Genomic DNA, 20,924 nt, shown 5'->3' on the forward strand with positions numbered 1-20,924 from the left:
ACCTGTTGGTTGAGAATGAGACTCAGAGACTCAAGCACTTGGATGAACAACACAACCAGCTGCTGAAGGACTGGAGGGATCAGCTGAAACCCAGAAAGATGGTACTAGTCTCATGTCGTCATGTTATTCAAATGTGTTATTTACATGACTCTAACACGCATAACTACACTCAGAATGCAAGTGATATGTTATGTTTTATGTCAAATATAAATGTACATCATTAATGTAGTGAAAATATTGAAGTTCTTATAATGGACCAGATATTATTAACTATTTGTGTCACTAGGTTTATTTATTTAATAAATATATATATATATATATATATATATTAAATAAACCCAGTGACACAAATAGTTAATAATAATAGTGCTCATTTGTTTTCTTGCTGAGACTTTGATGAGAATAGAGAGCAATACCACTCATATCAGTTTTTCAAAAAGAATCGACCCATAACCTGACCCATATATAGTCTACCTAGTCAACCAAATTCAATATGGATGGCATAACACTAAGGAACACACTCTAATTGGTTTTACCAACCTGGTTAAATAAAGGCTAATAAAAAATAAATAAAATAATTAATGTGCTAGAATAGGAATATTCCACCTGTACAGCATTTACAAATGTAATATAAGTTTCCATGTCAGCTTGGTCAGATGATCTCAAACATATTCTGTTTTCCACCCTTCTCCTCCAACCCCCCCAGGCCCTTGAAGATGAGCTAAAGATGAAGAAAAAGGAGCAGAAGGCTTTCTTTCGGATGAGTCAGAGTTCCGAAAGCCCAAGTTCTCCCAACAAACTCTCCAAGTTTGTGCCCTACCAAGACTCGTCCACAACATAAAAACATCCTCCGTGACTTTGCACAATATTTCCTCCCCCCCCCCCCCCCCCCCCTCCCTCACTGGTCCATACACAGGCCTTACAACAGCCTGCTGCCTCAGTTTTAATTTGCTTTGCCTGTGATGGCAGCATTATCCCTCCATTGGGTTCCTTTTAATGTTTTAGTGAATATTTGTTTTTTACTAATGTTCTAAGGTTTTTTTGTTGTGTTTTTGTTTTAATTGTTGTCGTATTTGATGGATTTAAAACTCATATGCTTCACATGACTCAATTACATTACATCTGCTCCCATAGTGTTTTTAATTTCCTTTTTATGGTCCGGTCTTCTTCCTATTGCCCACCAGTGAAACGTGAAGGTAGTAATATCTTGGGCGGAGGATACCAAAAATAGTTATTAGTCTTAATGAGTATGTATTGAAGAGGAAAATACAATTTTGTTGGGAATAAATTATTTTTGCGTTTGGAGGAAGTATCTTTTGTTTGTATGAGAACTGGTGAGCCAGTACATAAGCACTTTTTTTGTTTTAATTACCAGTGCCGTCTTCCAAATATTATAACCAAAAACACACCCAAAATGAATTTGATAGCCAGTGACCATTTTCTTATTTTTCCTACTTTCTGTATGCCTTGGCTCATTGATCCGGTTGGTCCATAAGTTATATAGCAGCTAATATCTGCTTTTATTTATTTTCAACAACCATATCCAGATTTATCACTGTAAATTTTTAATTTAGATATATTCTCATTTTGTTTTAACAGCCCTGGTATGTGGACTGTGCTTATTATTTTGTATTGTGTTTGAAATGGGGGATGGGGCTAAAATCCAGATCACAATTCTTTTTTTTTTGGTATGATTATTTGGGAATGGTTTTTGACCGATGAGGACTGACTCATTGTTATTCACAGTGCGTTGCTATTATGACATTTGTTTTTCTGTTGTATTTTTACTGTAAAATTCAGTCACACTGGATGGGGACCGATGAAGCCAAAGCAAAAATACTGTTGTTCTTTAAAGGACGTTGGATAGGGGATTTAAATTAAAAGAAATGTACTAAGTGTATAATTGTTATACCGTGTGCAGTAAATGCGCTGCCTGCTAACCAAAGTGCAATATTACATGTATGTCTTTGCTTAAAGAGGTTTGTTTGTGTCTTCCTTTGCACTGAGAGGGGGAATAATATGATTAACTCCAAAAATAGATTTAACAACCTTTTTTTGAAAGACAGCATTGCTTAGAAATGATTCAATCTTCATATTATTAATATTTTGAAAGCAATGATCATAATCTGATTTTATAACATAATTCTTAATATCATTTTATGGGAGTGCAACAATTCAGCCTGCTGTAAGATGGCTCCAGATGTTAAATCTTAAACTGAAACTTTGCAGCTCAGGAACTTGTTGGATGAGAGAAAGTGTTTTTTTTTGTTGTTTTTTTTAGCCTGCAGAGTTCCATTAATCCAGGTCAATAATCGGGTACAGCTTTATCTTTCTCTTCCTCTCAAAAGTATTTAAATATGTTGTAAAAATTCTCTTTTTTGCCGTGTTTAATGGCTGCATGTATGCCTCCCTCTCCGCCTCAGTTTACATGATATTGTTTGTATGGAGGGGTTACGAGTGTGAATGAAGCTGTAACGGAAGGAACCACTGTTGTAAAATACTCAATAAAAGCAGATTTTTTTTTAATTGGTGGATTTTTTTTTTTTGCATGCTCTTTTTAATAGTTTTGTCAGTAGCACAATCGGCACGGTCATTCTAAAAGACCGACAGAGGAAAAAAAAGAATATAAAAAGTGTGTATCAGTAATAATACAACACAATCGTATGGCTTATCAGAACAACTTACTATGTCATAAGTTACATTTCATTACTAGTTATTAGTCATAGTATGGTATGTCATACAAAGACTGTGTACTGTCATAGTAATGTATGCCATAAAGTCAAATAATGACAGTGTCGAGTCTTAGTATAGTATGCCATAGGAAGCTCATAGTACGTTATGCAATGAACATATTCATGGTAAAGTGTCATAGTAGAATATGTCTTAAAGTCTAGTAATAGTAAAAATGGTATTTTCACAATATGTCATAAAAAAGTCAAAGTAATGACATGTTTAATGTCTTTTTAGAAAGCTGATTTATTTTTCTTCATTATTCTACATCTTATGTAACAGTGGACATGTGTGAAGTCAAAGGGAGGATGTGAATCACACGCCGTGTGCAAGATAAACTACACAAGGACCCACTGGCTATAGAACAGAGCTCTATAATGCTACTAGTAGTCAAAAGCTCTGCATGGGACATGGAATATGAAAAAATATTGATTGGTTCAACAAGACAAAATGCATAACCAGTTTTTCACTTCAAACAGTAAGAGATACAAATAGATTGTGTCAGTGAACAATTGTGTGCAGATATTTAAAATCAGACACAGTACGACAGGTGTACTGAAAAAAAAATCAGAAACTTTTATTGACTTAAGGAAAAGGAGCTTCAATGTAATGGAAAAATACAGAGTAAAAAAGTAAATAAGACTACAATACTGAAATGACACCGTCAACCCACACATTCGCCTTACACTGTACTGAACCTTCCTGTCCTCATAAAATAATCCTCAACAATACATTGTCTTCCTCTTTCTAGTTAGTAACATGCCATCTTTTTTTGTATGGAACATGGGTGGAAGGTGGAATAACATTATAGCAACTAGAAGCAGTGTTACAGCTTGTAGCCTTGTCTGATTGTTTGGAGCCATGGATGTGCATATTATTTCTTCTAAGGTTGCTTTTTCATTTAGTGAACCTAACAAATCATTTAAGTGACTTTTTTAAAAATATTTGATCTCTTGACAGAAAAAGAAACAAAACGACACATCCAATGTCCCATTAACCAACCAACCAAGTTTAATTCTTGGCTCTATCTTCCTCTAACCCCTCATCAGTACAGTGTGAAAGACCTGACAGGTGGACCGTCAAAGAAAAAGTGACAACAGCTACGATATGCTTCTCATTTCTGTACAATAAACAATTACCATGCTTGAGACCAGTCAAACATTAATGTAATTTTTTTTCTCTTTTACAATGGTCATACTTTGCTGTTATTTGAGCACCAAACATCGGTTTAGAACAGACTGTACACATACAAATACTGTATGTTATTGCACAAATCACTGTAGATCATCAATTTCTTAGGTCAGACATCTGGTACCGAGATGCAGAACATTTCACGCTTATTATTGTTTGGGGTGTGTGATAACATGTTAAAATACTTTGCCAGAGAGATTGTTTTCTCTTTTTCTTTTTTTACTTGTAAGTTTGTATGTTCCAGCCTCATCGTTACATTGGTGGATAATTGTTACAGTGAGTATAAAAAAATAAAATAAAATCAGCAAATAAAATGGATAACTAAGAAATGCCTTCCCCTTCAATCAGCATGTGCAAACCATTGAATGATCTCAAATGAAATGACAGAAAAAGTGCACAGCATGAATTATGCAGTCAATGAAGAAAAGCATTACAATAGCGCAATAACTAGTACGCATGTGTCACATATAACAAACAACTCTTTTACTTGGCACAGACATCTCTAGTAACTGCTAATATGGAGTCATTGAACCCCCCCTGTGAGTTCATGTGCAGTCTAGATTTGAACATCTAGTGTTATGGAGATGACTCCAACAAGGACTATATCTACAGTTGCATACAGTATATTAAGCACATTAGCACTTTGCATATAATATAGAGGCACCGTATCATAGAAGGCATGGCTGGAGCTTAAGTTATAGCAAGACCGACACAAGCCGCGACTAGCACATGGCAACGAAAGGAAAGCACTTAGTCGAGTTTAAAAGAAATCTCAATTCAACATTACAGAATAAACGTAAACATCACAATACCCAACAAGGCCTTGTGTTATTGCTGGTTCAGTTTAGGTAGAATATTCTCATCAAAATGGAACATAACAAAAAGGTGTCACTTAAAAAAAGGTACCTTTAAATAAAAGAAAATGCTAATTAGCTACAAAGTAGTGATATTTTGTTAATTTAAATGTATTCGCTTGTTGTTGTTTTTTTTCATATGACGACAATTTTAAGAGCACGTCCACACTACGGTTTCTTGCTCAGGTAATTTGAGGGGATCCAGCTCTCAACTTCTAGTCCTACATTCTTACAGAACCACCAGCCACTGCTGTTTTTCTCCATCACCTCAAACACCGTGCCCACCTTGAAGCTGGATGTCTGGTCATCCCCTTCAAAGTCCGCCACAGCTAAATACAGATCCTCCTTACTGTGCTCCATGAGTAAAGGTGGGAGCTTGTCCTTGGGCGGGCCGGGCTTCTCACTCTTCAACTGGGGCTTGGGAGGAACTGGGACCTTGTTCATTTTGGGCTCCTCTTTCTCTTTGTTTGTAGGTGCCTGAACAAACCCTTTGGGTTTAGAGGGACGGGGTCTGCTGAGTAGGGCTGGTGGGCCCTTGGACATTTCCAGGATATCTTTTAGAGCAAGCGGAGGTTTCAACTCCGTCGGGCTGGATGAGTCGGTCTTCTTTGGCGGCGGAGGTCTCCTTGGAGCCATGGTGGGGGGTCTCTGTGGGGGTTCTTTGTGGGGAGGCACTGCTGGTTTTGTGGGAGGTGGTGAGCTCTCCTGGCTATGACCATTCATGTGTTTTGGGGGCAGTTTTGGCTCATCCCAGTGCTTACCATTGTTGAGAGTAGGGATATGGATGGGGGGAGAGCTCGGGGGTGCACTGGGGTGGGAACTATTCACTGCTGCTGACGTGTCATTCTGATGGTTCACCTCAGCTGACGCGGAGCTTGGATCCGCAGGTTTTGGCGGCCTCAGCTTGCTTCTCAGGTTGGTGATGTCTAGTTTGTTCTCTGCCGGAGGATCTGGCTTGGCAGCTGGGACAGGTTTAGGTCGGAGCACCGGCTTTGGCTTCATAAACACTGCTGGGCCAGCTGCCTCGGGTTTCTCCTCCTGCGCTTCCGATTTGGGTTTTGGGGGCTGTTTAGGTACGGGTTTCAGATTAAACTTCTTCACCTCTTTGGCAGAGATCTTGTGGCCACATTCAAGACCCATCTCGTTCCGAAGGTGAAGAGCTTTGCTCTTATCTTCTTTCTTGGCCTCCGGTGGTTTGTCCAGTTTGAAGGGGGCCGCTTTGGGTGTAACCAGCGGCATGATGACCCCTGGAGCTGGGGGTTTGGGAGGCAACGGTTTGGAATGATCAGGCCTTGGTTTCTCAGATACCTCAAATTCAAAGCTCTTATTAATGGACTCCCTTCGAGGTGGAAGAGCTGGTTTCTCCTCGACTGGAGGGGCTGCTGGTGGGGCTGCTGGAGCTGGAGGTAGAGACCCAGGGATTGTAGGGGGGGCCTTGTTGGCACTGGACTTCCAATCTCTCAGCTTAGGCCGGGCACAGGAGTCAGGGGCTGTGTTTGGCTCATCCGGTAAAGGTTTTGACCAGCTGTCATCTGTCCCTGAAACATTTGAAGGGCCACCATCTTCCAGTCTCAGCTTCTCCATCTCATTGGGCAGAGGGGCGAGGAAATTAGGTCGCAGGGCATTACTGGTCTTCTTGTACTTGTCAATAAAGGTGGCAGGGGCCCAGCCCTCTTTGTCATCTATTTGGATGTACCACCAACCGCCATTATTCTTCTCAATCACCTGGAAGGAAGTCATTTAATCAAAATGTTACAACTATAGCATTTGTGAAAAATGAAAAGACGAAATGTACTACTTTAGAAAGTGCCTGACCCACCTCAACTTTGACTCCGGCTTGGAAGCTAATACCGTCGGGGATGGTGGTCTGGAAGTCTGCTATGGTGTAGAACTCCTCCTCAACTTGAGGAGGAATTGGCGGCTTGGGGAGGTTCGTCCCACGTGGCTGTGAGGATGAGAATGTGAGCGGGACACATAACGGTTAAAAAACGGAGCAATTCTCAAACGCAACAGAAATCAACACTGTGTCCTATAGAGATTCGAAAAGGACATTTACAATGGTAAGATCTCTGCGTGGAGGAGGTCTGTGTCTTGCTCCCACTTCTGTGGAGGGATAAGGCAGTAATTAATCAATAGTTTTATTGTATAACTCAACTAAATACATCAAGAGCAAAAGACAGTTCATTGGCTAAAAAAAAATAATTCACTTCTTACTTTTGTTGTCAGAAAAAAAGGAGAGTCTGTTCTCTTTTTGGCTGTTGTCTCGGTTCTCTTTGGCTGCATTGTTCTGCTGGTTCTGTTTAGAGAACCCGTCTAGATCATTGGTACTGGCATGAGCAGCAGCGCCTGCTGACTGCTTCTGGCCCTGGATGTCAGTCTTCTTCAAGTAGGAGGCTGGGGCCCAGCCCTCACGGCCCTGGTACCTGAGTGGAGGAGAGAGGTACAATCACTGGGTTCAGGTGAGAACACCACCTGCAAAGTCTCATTCTGCACCATGAAATCCGTCTAGTTAGGTATTTATTTTCCTCAGTAGCATCTAAAGCTCATTTCCCTCGTCTCACAAATTTGTTTTTGGCCTATGATCTTTACTTTTCCAGAGTAAAGGGATTTGTTTTACCTGATCTTCCACCAGCCCTCCAGGTTCTTCTGAATCACCTCTACAACCATGCCTCTCTCAAGGTCGATCTCATCCTGGTCCCTGGCCGAGTACGGGTAAACCACTGAATACTTCTCTTCTGGAGTCAGATCGAGAACATATTGTTAGATCAAAGAACATTTCAGTTTGGAAGATTATTGTATACGGGGAAGTACCAATGAATGTAAAGTAATGGCATTGGCACTTGGATGACAAGCGCTTGTAGTGTTTCAAACTGTACATTTGTAAAGCATTTATGAAATCCTTTAAACTTGCTGTTGCGGTATGCAGTGAAAATGTCTGTACACTTTTAAGGAAAAAGGATCAAATTCCTTTCTTCATCATAACACTCTCCTTATGTAACGTATGATGGCATATTCTAAGTGGTACAGAAGTGCATCGACTGCTAACTGATTTCAATGAGGCGGGCTTGTGGAGTGAGAAAGTGTGAGACACAAACATGTTGACCACAAACAGGACAGACATGTAGACAATCTATCACATGTTTAATGCTGGTTAATGACGTTCTACATAATTTATTTTTTTAATATACATTTATTTAATTTATTTGTAACGGACAGTTCAGCACCCACGATGCATGCAAGGATTTAGTTGACATGCTCGGATCTCTCATGCAACAAACATTTCATACACACACACACATGGACAAACACACAAACATACAGTTGTACACACACACACACAGAAGAGAGGGAGAAGAAAGGCATGCGCTCCACCTTGCCCAAAGCCTGTGCTGAATAGATCCCCTAAAGTTCTTCGACGACCCAAGTGCCTCGGGAGTGACCAGAACCTCCGAGGCACTGACATCCCAGCACAGTAAGTGAGGAAAATAGGAAGTGAACATTAGATATTCCATCTGGAGGATGCTTTTTAATCCTAACTGAAAGGCAGTATTGGTGGGCCTATTCAAAATCAGAGCTCTACTTGATGCTGTTTTCCCCATTTACTGACAAATAATCCCTCTAGATTTATTTATATATATATATATATATATATATATATATATATATATATATATATATATATATATAATTAATTTGCTTCAGGCCGCTGGAATTGGATGTTACATGTGAGTGAAAAATTAACAAAGTCACAAAGTAGGGTATGCATTCGGGCTTGGCTACCTTGTGACAGGTCACTATCACGCCATTGTCTGCTCTCTGAGTTTTGTCATGGAACGTTTACCCTTTCACAATTTGTTTTCAGTTCATGAAAGTGAATTAACATTTTTTTACAAAAAAAAGCCAGCTTCTTGTATTTAGTCTCTGAATATAAGTCACACTGAAACAGCCACACCTGTTGGCCACAGAGTCTCTCCATCATCAAAGAGCAATTCACCAGAAAAGAAGCAATTCTCACATTTGATCCCTCGATCTGCACACAGATCAAAACTGGACATCTTGTATTCTGTATGTCTGGTATGTGCTACAGGGGTCAGCTGGTGCATGCCAGATGACATGGCACTATGTGTGGAGTGTGGAGCACTTTAGAAGTAGACGAAAAGGTGACGGCACAAAACTGTTTAGTAAAGATTGCATAAAAGTACCGTTTAGCCTCAACTAACTCTCCTTATTCAAATGTTAAGACATAACGTGCACATACAGTTGGTTTCAGAGTACATGCTATATTGCCTCTTTACATCTTACAATTTGAATAACACCCAGGTGGGAAAAATCATTGTACCTTCTTCCCCTGGGAGACTAAAGTCATCGGGGTCATCCTGAGCCTCGAGGCAGGTGGCAGGGACCCAGCCCTGGGCATCGTCTGAGCTAACAAACCACCACCCTAAAAAGGAGAAGAGTGTTTACATTCAAATCCACTTTCCAGAAAAATCAGCAAAAGAAAAAAATAATGAAAATGAATGCACAATTCCATCCGCTACTTTTGTGCAAATATTAGGAGTTGGGAACATTGAGATAAACACGTGGTGGCTCGAGTTCTCCAGTCTGGTGCCATTAAACCGTTGCAGAAGAAGAAGCGCGACGAGATGACGTCACACCAGTTAAACCTCAACAATGGAGAAGCGTGAGGGAAAAACCCAATAGAATTATGGTATTTCACAGATGAGCGGATTGAAACATTCCTGTATTCTGAATCAAGACATGAAATGAACATAAATTCCAGAAATGAGAACGTTACAATTCCCTCATCAGTCCACACCATCAACTTTAGCATCTCGGTCACCACAGCTGTTATTTTCCCACTATGCAAAATATACAAAGCAATGAAAGAAATTAAAGAGTACATGCTGTATAGAACTTACCAGATTCATTTTTCTCAATGACCTCCACCACCTGACCCACATGCAGGCTGACCTCGGAGCTCTCCTGCTTCTCGTAGTCGGTCACCGCCACGTACTGGTCGAGGAAGAGAGGGTCTGCTGAGGTGGAATCTCCTATTAAGGGGAACGAATCAGAACGCAAGCTCGTTTAGCTCTTTTGTCCTATCTGCTCCATTGTTTGGCAGGCTGAAGATAAAATCTCAATAATGTAAAAAGCCTCTACTCATTTTCATCTGCTTTTTTCAGTGAGGATCTTTGGTAATGGGATTATGAAATGAATGTCCATGGACACAGACTCTTAAAATTGCATACGTGTGGCTTGGAGATATTGACCTTTAAAATGACTTGGATCTCACTGACTGAAGCAAATATGCCCTTTTAAAATGTCAGATTTGATACTCATCTATAAAAAAGGGACTTTAGTGAAAAGCCGATTTGATCACGGTCTTTACAAAACAGCCGAAATGCCCTTAATAACCGAAAAAAGTGTTTTCCAAGAATAATTCCAAGGTCAGAATTTGAGGGGAAAAAAAACTTTTGAATAAAATGTTTATTAAGTGAGAGGCCTATCTAGAGTATGGAGATTCACCCAGACATGAAGCAGAGGAAGGAGCGCATGTGATTGGAGAGAAACTGAGAGAGGAATAATAGCAGATTTAGAGAATGGGAGTGAAAGGTATGGATTTAGTGGAGAGGGTTACGTCACTCATCAACATGGTGACGTCCACACAGAAACAAACCAGCACCACTAAGACCCGCCACCAATGTCAGCACTGAGGAATCCATGTTATCCATGTTAAGTGTTACCATCTATGTGAGGGCTCACAATGCAAGCAGCAGCACACATGTTTATCACTATGGCTCATTTCTCTGGATTTGAGTGCTTTAAAAACATGTCGAGAAAAAAAAACCTGATAGATGACGTTAACTTGATATGTAAAATTGAATTGAACATAGAACACCTTTTGGTTGATATCTAGCAAGCTGCAATTTTAACTACCGTTGAAATCAAGTGCAGGGGCATAACAATGCTGAAGGTGCCGATTGGACACATTTCAATCAAATGTGTTAAGAACACACTGGCAGACAGAAAGAGTTTAAAATCTGAAAAGTATAGATGTGGTCCATAAATAAATACCACAACCTGTCTTTACATACATCGTTAGAACTGGAATTAACCCTAATATCCCTTTGAGTTTAATCTTAAGCAAAGAACGACAATTCACTCAAATATGAGCACAATCATTTGGCCATATGAATGAACAAATTGGATGAATAAGATACGTCATATATATATATAAGTTTAGCTCGGATAGTTCTGTGGCAACTTTTGAAGGTTAACCTTTGAATCACTATATAATAATAACAATTTCATAATTTACATCAAACTCCACCAGTGACAATGATTCTACCTTCAGGGCTCTGCACTGAAGAAGTCTTTACATGACCGCCATCTCCTGACTTTGCCTGATGCTGAACAATGGCATCCCTCTCATGCAGGCGCACACCTAAAATAACCTTGTCTTACTCAACGTACTTAAATACAACCAAGAAATGAGCCAAACAGGAAGATGATGAAGATCAGCACTAATATATTATGGTTCCTTTCCTGAACCAATGCAAAGCCCCAAGCCCTCAACAGAGCCACATCCCACCTGCCCAGGCCAGGGGGGGGTGTGGGGGGGGGGGGGGAGAGATGGGGGGAGGGGGGCTGGGGGTGATCAGGCCACTAGCAACCCGCTGGGTAACACACACACAGCACGACCAAGGGTTCACTACCTCGCTTTAGGAAAGCAGTCGCTCTCTCCACAACCCCTAATGGAAAGGAAAACAACTTAAGAATATTCGATGAATGGAGAGAATAGAGAGAATAGAGAGAGAGAGAGAGAGAGAGAGAGAGAGAATATGAAAAGAAACTGTAAAAACGATGGCAAACATGGTTTCTATAATAACTTTGGGAAAATATTCACGTCATGTGACTATAGACAGAATGTGTCTTTATTATTAAACCAGAACATTTGGGCTGGTGGAATCAATTGATTTCTTTTTTTTTTTTTAACCTGTGCAAAAATCTGTGACCACTAGATGGAGACAATGTCATATTAATTCCGACAGATGAATTGTAGGACCCTTGTATTTGTAATGAAAAGAGGTCATGGAAATTGGAGTCCCATGAAAGCAGTGAAACTACAAAGTGCCCGATTCTATTTCACCCCCACACTTTTGTTTTCAAAGACTAAATAACACACCACAGCCAACACCACCTAACACTTATTTTAATGTATAATACACAAATAAAGCACCTTACCTGACTTCTTCTTTCCAATGGGTTCTCTGTTGAAGAGAGGAAATCATCACGTTTACACCAGGACATATTTAATCAGTTTCAGAGAAACAATTAATATCATCAATATGCATACTAATTCACTTTACCCCATGGATGTCACGAGACGTCTTACAACTTTAATAAAAAAGATAAGATATGATTACAAAATCTCTCCTTTTACTTTTACAGCGATTTGTTTTCCTTTCATACAGACTTTGTAGCCATGGCTTCATATAAAGAAAGGAATGGTTTATCCTTGTGTTACAAACTGTTTGGTTGTAGTATTTATGTATTTACCACATCATACTACTGCTGCTATTGTAACCAGTAGCATCTCTGTGTTTTCACTTTGTCTGGCTAACAGGCACTACTAAAATAAACTTTGAATTGATTTCATTTGATCCGATTTTGATTTTGTTTGATTAGTGTTTTGGCGCCACGGAACAACACCTACACCGATTACTCCAGCAAAGATTTAACTATCATTTTTGTTCCCAGTTAGAGCTACAAAATGTGCCACAGACGCATGCAAAAAGGATCCATCTCTCTCTCCCAGGCAGGCCCATGTGAATAACACGCCTCTATAGCTGATCTCTAAGCTCGAGTCTGGCGTTACATTCAATAATCGGCTGTGTCTGGTTTAGACACCAGGCAGATAAATAAGCCATCACTCCACAGCAGCAGTCAGGAGCTGATTCAATGTCCAGATGCCCCGAAAAAGTCAATGGCGGCCGATGCTTAGCAGTTCACTCTCTTACTCACACGCTCTCTCTCTCACCCTTTGTTATCAAAATATTACTCTCCTACGTAATGGCCTTCCATCGCTTTCCATTTTTCCATCTCACATGTTCCTACTTAACTCACTCCTTCATCTTCCCTGGCAACCACAGCCAGTTCCTTTCCCCTGCATCCACATGAATGCTCTCAGACACAAAAAGCATTGTTCGATCGGCAGAGCTGTTAATTGCGGAGGCTTAAGTCTCAATAAATCTAGACCCGTAAGCGTGCATATTAATGTACTATAAATAGAAATCCCTGGTCGGACCAGCCCCAGCAGTACCAATGATCTGGTTGTGAACAGAGGGTGAAACCAGGGTCACTGATCTGGATCCTGGGCCTAATGTGATTATTTTTTATACGGTAACTAGTTTAGAGTATCAAATCAAATCTCACACTCATACATTACTCTGAGGATGGTTATGAAAAAAAAAAAAACTTTCAACTTTCATGGGAACACTCACAGACCAACCAGAGTCACATGGTGGCCACACGATGAATGGGAGAACCAATAGGAGGTGATGGGACATATTTCCAACCTTCTTCTACAGGAGATCATGTGGACATATTTTCTCTGGGTTCTGATCCTACATCTGGAGCCAAACCATACAATAAACACGTGTGTACCACAGGGAAACATACACTATCGATTGAAGGGCAATTGACCCCTCCTCTCATAATCCCCTTCCTTCTTCCCCTACTCCCCCTTGCCTCGTCTCCTTCCGTCCTAGATGTTTGTTATGCTGTCCTCTTCATTTTTTCCATCCACCGTCACCGACGCGTCCTCTCTTCAACAGACTCCTTCAACCTTCTCACCCATCTAATCTGGTTCTCTTTACATTGAAGTACTCCTCTTCCAGTGCTCTTGAGCTTCTCCTCCCTTTTCCCCTCCTCTTAGTTAGCTGCTCTTTGGGAGAAAGTGTAAGATGCTCCTCTCAGTGCAGCACATTTATAGGCCATGATAAATCTTCTCCCACAGTGGCTGCTGTGTCTGTCCACCAGCCCTACTGTCAGTCAGCCAAACAACAGGCTGCACTCGCAGAAAACAGTAATCCAATTTCAATAAAGACAAACCAAGGTCTTTCCTATATTCATACGCCTCGAGCAAACGCTCCCCCTCTCTCCTACACAGGCTTACCAGGGAGGTTAGTGTCCTTGTTGGCGGTGCATTCTGACTGGATGTGCAAAGAGCATTGTCTTTGCACTCTCTTATAATACCAGTGGCAGAAGTAGAAGTCAAGTAATAGTAACACAGTCCATAAAGTAAAACTACTTCATTAGGAAATAAAGAAAGGAAGTTACATAGGGTTATCGTTCACACACACACACACACACACACACACACACACACACACACACACACACACACACACACACACACACACACACACACACACACACACACACACACACACACACACACACACACACACACACACACACACACACACACACACACACACACACACACACACACACACACACACACACACACACACACACACACACACACACACACACACACACACACACACACACACACACACACACAAAAAAGTGACATGATATCCATCCACATTACAGATGACAATATGGCAGGCCGGTGCCCGCCCTCCCCGTCTCATATTCAATCCCCATAACAGCAACGTGTCCTGTTAATTGTCCTTGAGCAAGAACCCCCAGCTGCTCGCTCAGTGTAAGTGCACTCCTGATAGACGTTGCCTAATTATCAAGAATATTAATGGGAATATTGGGCCGCTTTCAACGAGCTGTGTCGCTACTTACGTGACATCACGTTCTTCGCTTTACGAGAATAATAGATTCACAATATGTGCATGTGAAGCCACAAATGTGTAGAATGTAAAAGATTCTCGCTGCGGTATCAAAACACTTCGAAGACGAATCAGACGCCAACGGAGCGCTGAGATGAGCACGCACTTCATCGGTTGCCACGGGGATTGTCTCACTTTAATACAAACGGGAAAAAAATGACACATTTTGAAAGTTGCGACACTTAACAAAACATCTACACGCGGTTCTGTCAAATGCACCAGGAGCTGCGGCATTAATAATGAATCCATAAATTTACATGTTGCAATTGAACTAAATGTCAAGGTGAAGATACTCACACCTGCACTAGACAGGTGCACGGATGTGGTTGCTTAAAGTCAGTACAAAAAGCGAGTGTGTATTTTTGGGTATGGAGGTTATTCAGGCTTTCAAATGAAAAAAATATATGTATATTTGAAAATGGCAGCAGACCTATTGAAGACTTTTTTGTTTTTACTTTTGAATGTGGTTTTGTTCATTGTTCCACCATAAGTGGATAACTTGACCTAACAGCTCAAAAGTATTAAGTCATTATTATTAAGTAACACTTTAAAAAACAATTTGCTCATAGTAGTACTTTCAATTCTCCTTTAGTAACAGGGTATTGGTGCATAGTAATGTTATGTTCAAATTATCAGTGCAGTATAGTATAATGGTATTACGTTTGTGAAAGGGATTGAAACACAGTGATCGTCTTCAATGACGCAGATTTTGCAACCACGTCCTACAAATTGAAAACCCCCCATTCTCTTCACATGCTCCCTCGCTGCTGGCCCCACATGCACCCCCGCCATATATCACAGGACGTATCAACTCCATTGCCTCAACTCAACGCCCGGTGCCACACAAGCGGGTACGTGATGACAGACAAATGGCTAATAGCTCCTGGGTCAAAATGTGAGCCCAACATTATGGTGTCTATGAAACCAGCCACCCGTAACCTCCACTGCCCCGAAAGGTGCTGGTAGCCTGTGGCTCGCTTGTGAAGTTATGTGTGTGTGTGTGTGTGTGTGTGTGTGTGTGTTGGACCCGGGCATTTATTCGCTGGTGTCTTAGTTTTGGCCCATAGTCACTGTCAGCGCTGGATATGAAGCTAATGTGTCGAGTGAGATTTACACGAGTCACCAGAGCAGGTCTACATGTCTTCAGAGCAACTGTGCAGCCTCAGCTGTCTGGAGCCCGGGAGCTGAACTGAGCTGCAGGGACATGCTTACATGCTAACTCAGCATTTCAAACGGGGGGGACCCATTAAGTTGTGTTGCTGCTTGTATAACCCATCGGGAAGCCGTGCAACAGTATGAAATCATCTCCATTAGAGGGTGTAATGAATGCTCATTACCGGCAGGGTGGGGGTAACGTTGGCAGGACGTGACATCGGTCAGTAGGAACAATGATGAGCGTTTCCCATTGTCTGCGAGCCTGTGTGTCTATGTGTGTGCACTTACTCCTTGGGTGGGTTGATGTCTTCAGGTCTGGTCTCAAAAAACACTCGGACTTCCTCGCACTGGGAGATGTAGACCGGCAGCTGGATGAGGGCCTGCAGGGACAAAAGATAGCGGGGAACTTAGGCCATCGCAAAAAAATCTGACGGAGGTTGTATCTATATGGTGTTCATTGGGTGTCTGGCCTCCATAAAGTCAAGCAATAACAACCCGCTGGGGGGGGGGGGCAAATTCACAAATGGATTGTGTTGCCTATGCGGCCGATAAAATGCACAAATATGAACAAAATAATCGGTGTAATTCTCAACGCAGCAGCAAAGGGTGATATGCAGCCCGACCTGCGCTGCCAAGCAAATAGCATTTTTGTGCACTATTTCATATGTTAAAATGAGGTAATATGCATACATTTGACACAAAATCAGCCATTTTATCGCTGCATGCAGTTGAAGTAAAACTGTGTGTTTTTCCCCCCCTCAAATCGCACCAGCTGGTTCTCCTCTGGTTCTCAGTTCATTGATCCGTCTCACTACTTTCCTCCCTCGTCTTACATGTATGCCTCTGTGGAGGATCACTCGCAGCAAGACAGATGAGCCCTGACAACACGGCTGGAAATGAAAGACAAACAGCCCCATTCGGTGTTCTTTTTATTGATGAGATCTCTCTCTTGCACGCACGTCTGCTCGTTTTATCGCAGCATCTCTGTTTTCCGGCCATTTCTTCTTTTGTTCTCTGCCGAGTCTGTTTTATCTGCTTCTCCCATTCTCACTCAAAACCACTAAAGCAGTGAAACAGATAATCACCTCAACAGCGTGTTGCCCCAAACAAGAAGACAGAATAAGTGCCGCCAACAACCCCATGGTGACTCTCTCTCTCTTCCAGCAGGAAGCTAAGCCACTCCTTCTCTTTTTGCTGGCAGGCAAAGCCCAATGCTATCCATCAAGCTTCCTCTTCTGGCCTATACCTCTGATTTTAATAGCCCTAAGTGTTTCAGTTCTGTCCTTTAAGAGAGCACAGTCTTTGTCTGCCTCTCGTTCTCTCTGACACACACGGATATAACGTCAGGGCTGACGGATATGGAATGGAAGCCAAAGAAGCACCCAAGGTGCCCTTGTCCCGCGTGCCACATTTGCCTCGTCATACTCATGACCACATCCAAGCCAGCAGCGTGCGTTGAATGGAAAGGAGTGGGGCTTCTGCCATGGACCAAGTAGTGTTTCCCATTAGTCGCAAAGTATGCTCACACATTTGTTGATTAATGGCTCATACGAAAATTGCTACATCATTATGCAACAGCGTGACCCCCCCAAAAAAATCGCCCTAACAGTAGCTGCGTCCATATCTGCTATATTGAGACTGTGAAGACAAGTAGCTGATTTAGGGGTCGTGCAGCTCACAGCGCTGCGCTGTGCCTGGGGTCAAAGTGCACCCTCTCCTTGGATTTATTCCCCTCCTCGTGTTAGCCTGTGGCCCGTCCACTCATTACAATTCTCCCCAGGGAGGAGACGGGAGAGAGGCTCGGGGTACATTACAGCAAATGGACTTTATGGGTGTTCTTTACAGCAGGCAGCATTAAGGTAATTGTCTGTGTGTGTGTGTGTGTGTGTGTGTGTGTGTGTGTGTGTGTTTTGTCCAAGGAAAAATAGGTAATTGAAATGCGAGATCTACTATTGCACTCTGATAAGGTACAGCACATTGTATTTGTGCACATTAACGTTTCACACGTAGAGATATAAAGCAAATGGGGGATTCTCAGTCTTGACTAAAGGATGTTTATGATTTTAGAAATTAAAAAGGGCTGCATGTGAAAAAAAAAGTATACAGTTTGGAGCGAATCCTTAAAAAAGAAAAGAAAAAAATGTTTAAATAAGAAAGGCAAATGGAGGATTGTGGAAATTGCTTTATGAGTTAAATACGTTTTGATGCAGTTCATTAAACTGCGTGACCTTTCCAGTCACCCGAGCTCAGCAGTCTTACGCTTCGTTTATGCACACGATCCCCGACTGCAGCTTTTTCTTTTTTTTTCCCCTTCTTCTTTCTTCTCTTTGAATACGTTTCCTGACTTGAATAAAAACAAAAGACTTTACAACCAGGGAAATTCCATATGACTCAGGTTAAAGCCTCAGCTGTACAACAGAAGGGGCTGACTCGACTCTTTCTCAAGAAAAACATGACGATTAACCTCGTCAACCGGGGGGGGGGGGGGGGGGGGAGAAAATGCAAGTTCAGATTTGTTTCAGCAATTTGCATTTGTGAATGCAACTTTTCAAACATTTCCACAACAACAACTCAGACTACAACACCACTGGTTTAAAGTCGTCTTCGCTTCTCCCATTTACATCCACACCCATAGAAACAAAGCAACTACCCTTTCCTCCCCCAAACTCTTATTTTTTCACATAAGTGTTTAAAGATGTTGCCTACACCAGCTGTACATTCCTCTAACCCCAGACGACACTTGGTGGAGTAGAGCTCTACAGCCCCTCCAGTCCCCCCCCTCATTAATGATAATATATACATCTTTTTTCATCACTCCGAATGCCTTGTGAATTGTTTTTATTCTGAAGTGACAAAAAAAAGAGCTCTTTACATATCAGAAACTCATTTGTACAGTGATGGTTACACATGGAGAAGATAAGGGCTCCCATGATAAAATAATACAGTTGACACTATAACAAGGCATGTGTCAGGGCTAAGTCAGAACTAACTTGTGAAAACATCTTCAAATGTCCTCTCTCAGAGAGACAGAAGGATGTGTGTGTGTGTGTGTGTGTGTGTGTGTGTGTGTGTGTGTGTGTGTGTGTGTGTGTGTGTGTGTGTGTGTGTGTGTATGTATGTGTGTGTGTGTGTGTGTGGTTTAGAGGCCCGAAGGCGAGCTTGTTAAAGAAACAACGTTTTTGGCTGTGGATGTGCTTACTGGTGCAAGCTCAGCACCGGCAAACTACTTGTCTTTGCCCCCCCCCCCCCCCCCCCCCCCCCTCCCCGATGATAGTCACCGCCACCACCACATGAGATACAGCCCATTCTCACCGGTATTTCTGAATACCAGAGCAATGGTTTCACAACAAGATGATGCAACTTATTTATTTCAAAACTTCTGGTCTGGTTGCTTGGAAGCTGAACATCAATCATCGTGTGTTCATTTAGGTTGCTGTGGTTACGTTGCTGTCAAATTGTAAGCAATAAGTAGTTTGCTTTTGGCAGTTTTATGTTTGCAGTTCTGCGACAGTGGAGCCTGAGAAGGTATACAGTTGCATTTCCTTTCTCTTGAGTGATTCATCTCTTTGGTAAAACGCCATGTAATGGGCTGGATAATGCAGGTTTTACACCATCTCCGTTTTAACTGGTGGAAAGAGCTGCAGTATTTTAAATGTTACCTCTACACTTATCGTTTCTTTCTTCTGTCACTGACGGCAACTTCACTGCATAAAAAGTACACGCGTATAAATACCAGCCAGATCGATCACGGGGACATTTGAGAGATACAAAGAGTGGCATTTTGTTACACAGATACCAGAAGATAATTTCTCCTTTAGTTTGTCTCTTTAGCAGGGAGGTCAGAATCTGCTCCAGAGCATCCGGGGAGCTTTAACGACGCCTCAGCAGGGCGGATGCCGGCTGTCACAGAGGCTTGCTCCAGGGAGTTTAGCGTGGCGCACGCCACACAGTGCCCGTTTTCAAAGCAAGGGCACGGGGCATTATTCATACACCTGTTCTCAGGGAACAATGTAATTCCATGAACCTAGTTGTGATGCAAATCCCACGGTGTGGCTATGAGCTCAACTTTAATGAATGTAACCACGTATTGGAATTGGAAAAATCGGACGGATGAAGCTAAGAGTTTGCGATTTGTGACTTCTATGTCTGCCATTTGTAATCCAAGACATGTATTCACCCATAAATAGCTCTACTGAAATCAGTGTACTCTTGAAAGTGCTGAAAGAAACTGTGGCTGGTGTGCTCATGTATACACACGGAGGGCATGAAAAGAGTATTTCCCATGTTCCTGTACATGAGTAAGTTGACACAACGTGGGTGGGTGCTTGTTTTTCTTTCCCCGAGGCCACTGTGCTCTCTAGCTTGATTTTAGTACTTTGTGATGAAGATGGAAGTGGTCAGTGTAGCTTCCATGCACTACATCATATATGGCCATAAGAGATGTCCAGGTCAAACGGTCACAATACTCACCCTGCAGTACTCGTTGATGGGCCTCAGCCTTTTCATAGCCACATCTCTGATATGGCTCCTCCTAAACAGGATCTTCCCTGTAACAAAGTAGAACAGACTTAGTATTTTGTTTTAAACTCTTATAATCTGATATCAGTGTTGCTAACCAATATTCCACAGCAATTATAATTAGCGTGTATCTGTCCGTCACGTGCATACAAACAACATTACCGATTACAATTTTGGATTTTGGATGATGCTGAAGTTCAGAATCCACTGAGGGACAATGAGGACACAGTGGCTTCGACAAAACACACTTCGTGAATTAGCATGCAAGACACAATACAGTGGTGTCATCAATAACACTGACAGCACAATGAGGTGGGTAAGGAGCTACGTGAATGGCCGGCCTTTCAAAGTCATGAATAAATGATGTGTGGGTAAAGCAAATGATGTGTCCATGACAGCTTATGTGCTATTCCCCTGCTCTTATCTCTGGGCCCGTAAAAACCACGCGCTCAGACAAGCGGGGTCGCCATAACAATAACAAGAAATGGCGACAAATAGGCATCTTAAAACACTACTTTAACTTAATGGCTTGCGGGACATTTGAGAGCCGGCATCTATTTTCTCCTCTTGGTTGCTGAAGTTACCCGATAAATTCAGGGAGACA

At 41.8% G+C, this 20,924-nt stretch overlaps 2 protein-coding genes across 6 annotated transcripts in view; one reads left to right on the top strand and one right to left on the bottom strand.

Annotated features, from left to right (window-relative positions):
- Positions 1 to 2,526, top strand: part of stk10 (serine/threonine kinase 10) — a 35,032-nt gene extending 32,506 nt beyond the window's left edge. For all 4 annotated transcript variants that reach the window (XM_034551003.1, XM_034551006.1, XM_034551004.1 and 1 more), the window contains exons 19-20: positions 1 to 101; positions 707 to 2,526. The exon at positions 1 to 101 is cut by the window's left edge and continues 13 nt beyond it. In XM_034551003.1, coding sequence (XP_034406894.1) covers positions 1 to 101; positions 707 to 841 — 236 coding nt within the window. In that variant the 3' untranslated portion in view covers positions 842 to 2,526. The remainder of the gene's footprint in view (positions 102 to 706) is intronic.
- A 757-nt stretch (positions 2,527 to 3,283) lies between these two features.
- The window catches only part of sh3pxd2b (SH3 and PX domains 2B), a 35,695-nt gene continuing 18,054 nt past the window's right edge, over positions 3,284 to 20,924 (bottom strand). The window contains exons 4-14 of one of the 2 annotated variants that reach the window (XM_034549654.1): positions 20,273 to 20,349; positions 16,091 to 16,182; positions 12,021 to 12,046; positions 11,492 to 11,527; positions 9,695 to 9,826; positions 9,115 to 9,216; positions 7,393 to 7,510; positions 6,990 to 7,198; positions 6,832 to 6,878; positions 6,595 to 6,720; positions 3,284 to 6,500 (exon numbers count right to left, since the gene is read on the bottom strand). In XM_034549654.1, coding sequence (XP_034405545.1) covers positions 4,944 to 6,500; positions 6,595 to 6,720; positions 6,832 to 6,878; positions 6,990 to 7,198; positions 7,393 to 7,510; positions 9,115 to 9,216; positions 9,695 to 9,826; positions 11,492 to 11,527; positions 12,021 to 12,046; positions 16,091 to 16,182; positions 20,273 to 20,349 — 2,522 coding nt within the window. In that variant the 3' untranslated portion in view covers positions 3,284 to 4,943. The remainder of the gene's footprint in view (positions 6,501 to 6,594; positions 6,721 to 6,831; positions 6,879 to 6,989; positions 7,199 to 7,392; positions 7,511 to 9,114; positions 9,217 to 9,694; positions 9,827 to 11,491; positions 11,528 to 12,020; positions 12,047 to 16,090; positions 16,183 to 20,272; positions 20,350 to 20,924) is intronic. The other variant, XM_034549655.1, reaches the window with a different exon arrangement.

The sequence above is a fragment of the Cyclopterus lumpus genome, chromosome 14 (assembly GCF_009769545.1).
Source record: "Cyclopterus lumpus isolate fCycLum1 chromosome 14, fCycLum1.pri, whole genome shotgun sequence".
In the NCBI taxonomy this organism is placed as follows: domain Eukaryota; kingdom Metazoa; phylum Chordata; class Actinopteri; order Perciformes; family Cyclopteridae; genus Cyclopterus; species Cyclopterus lumpus.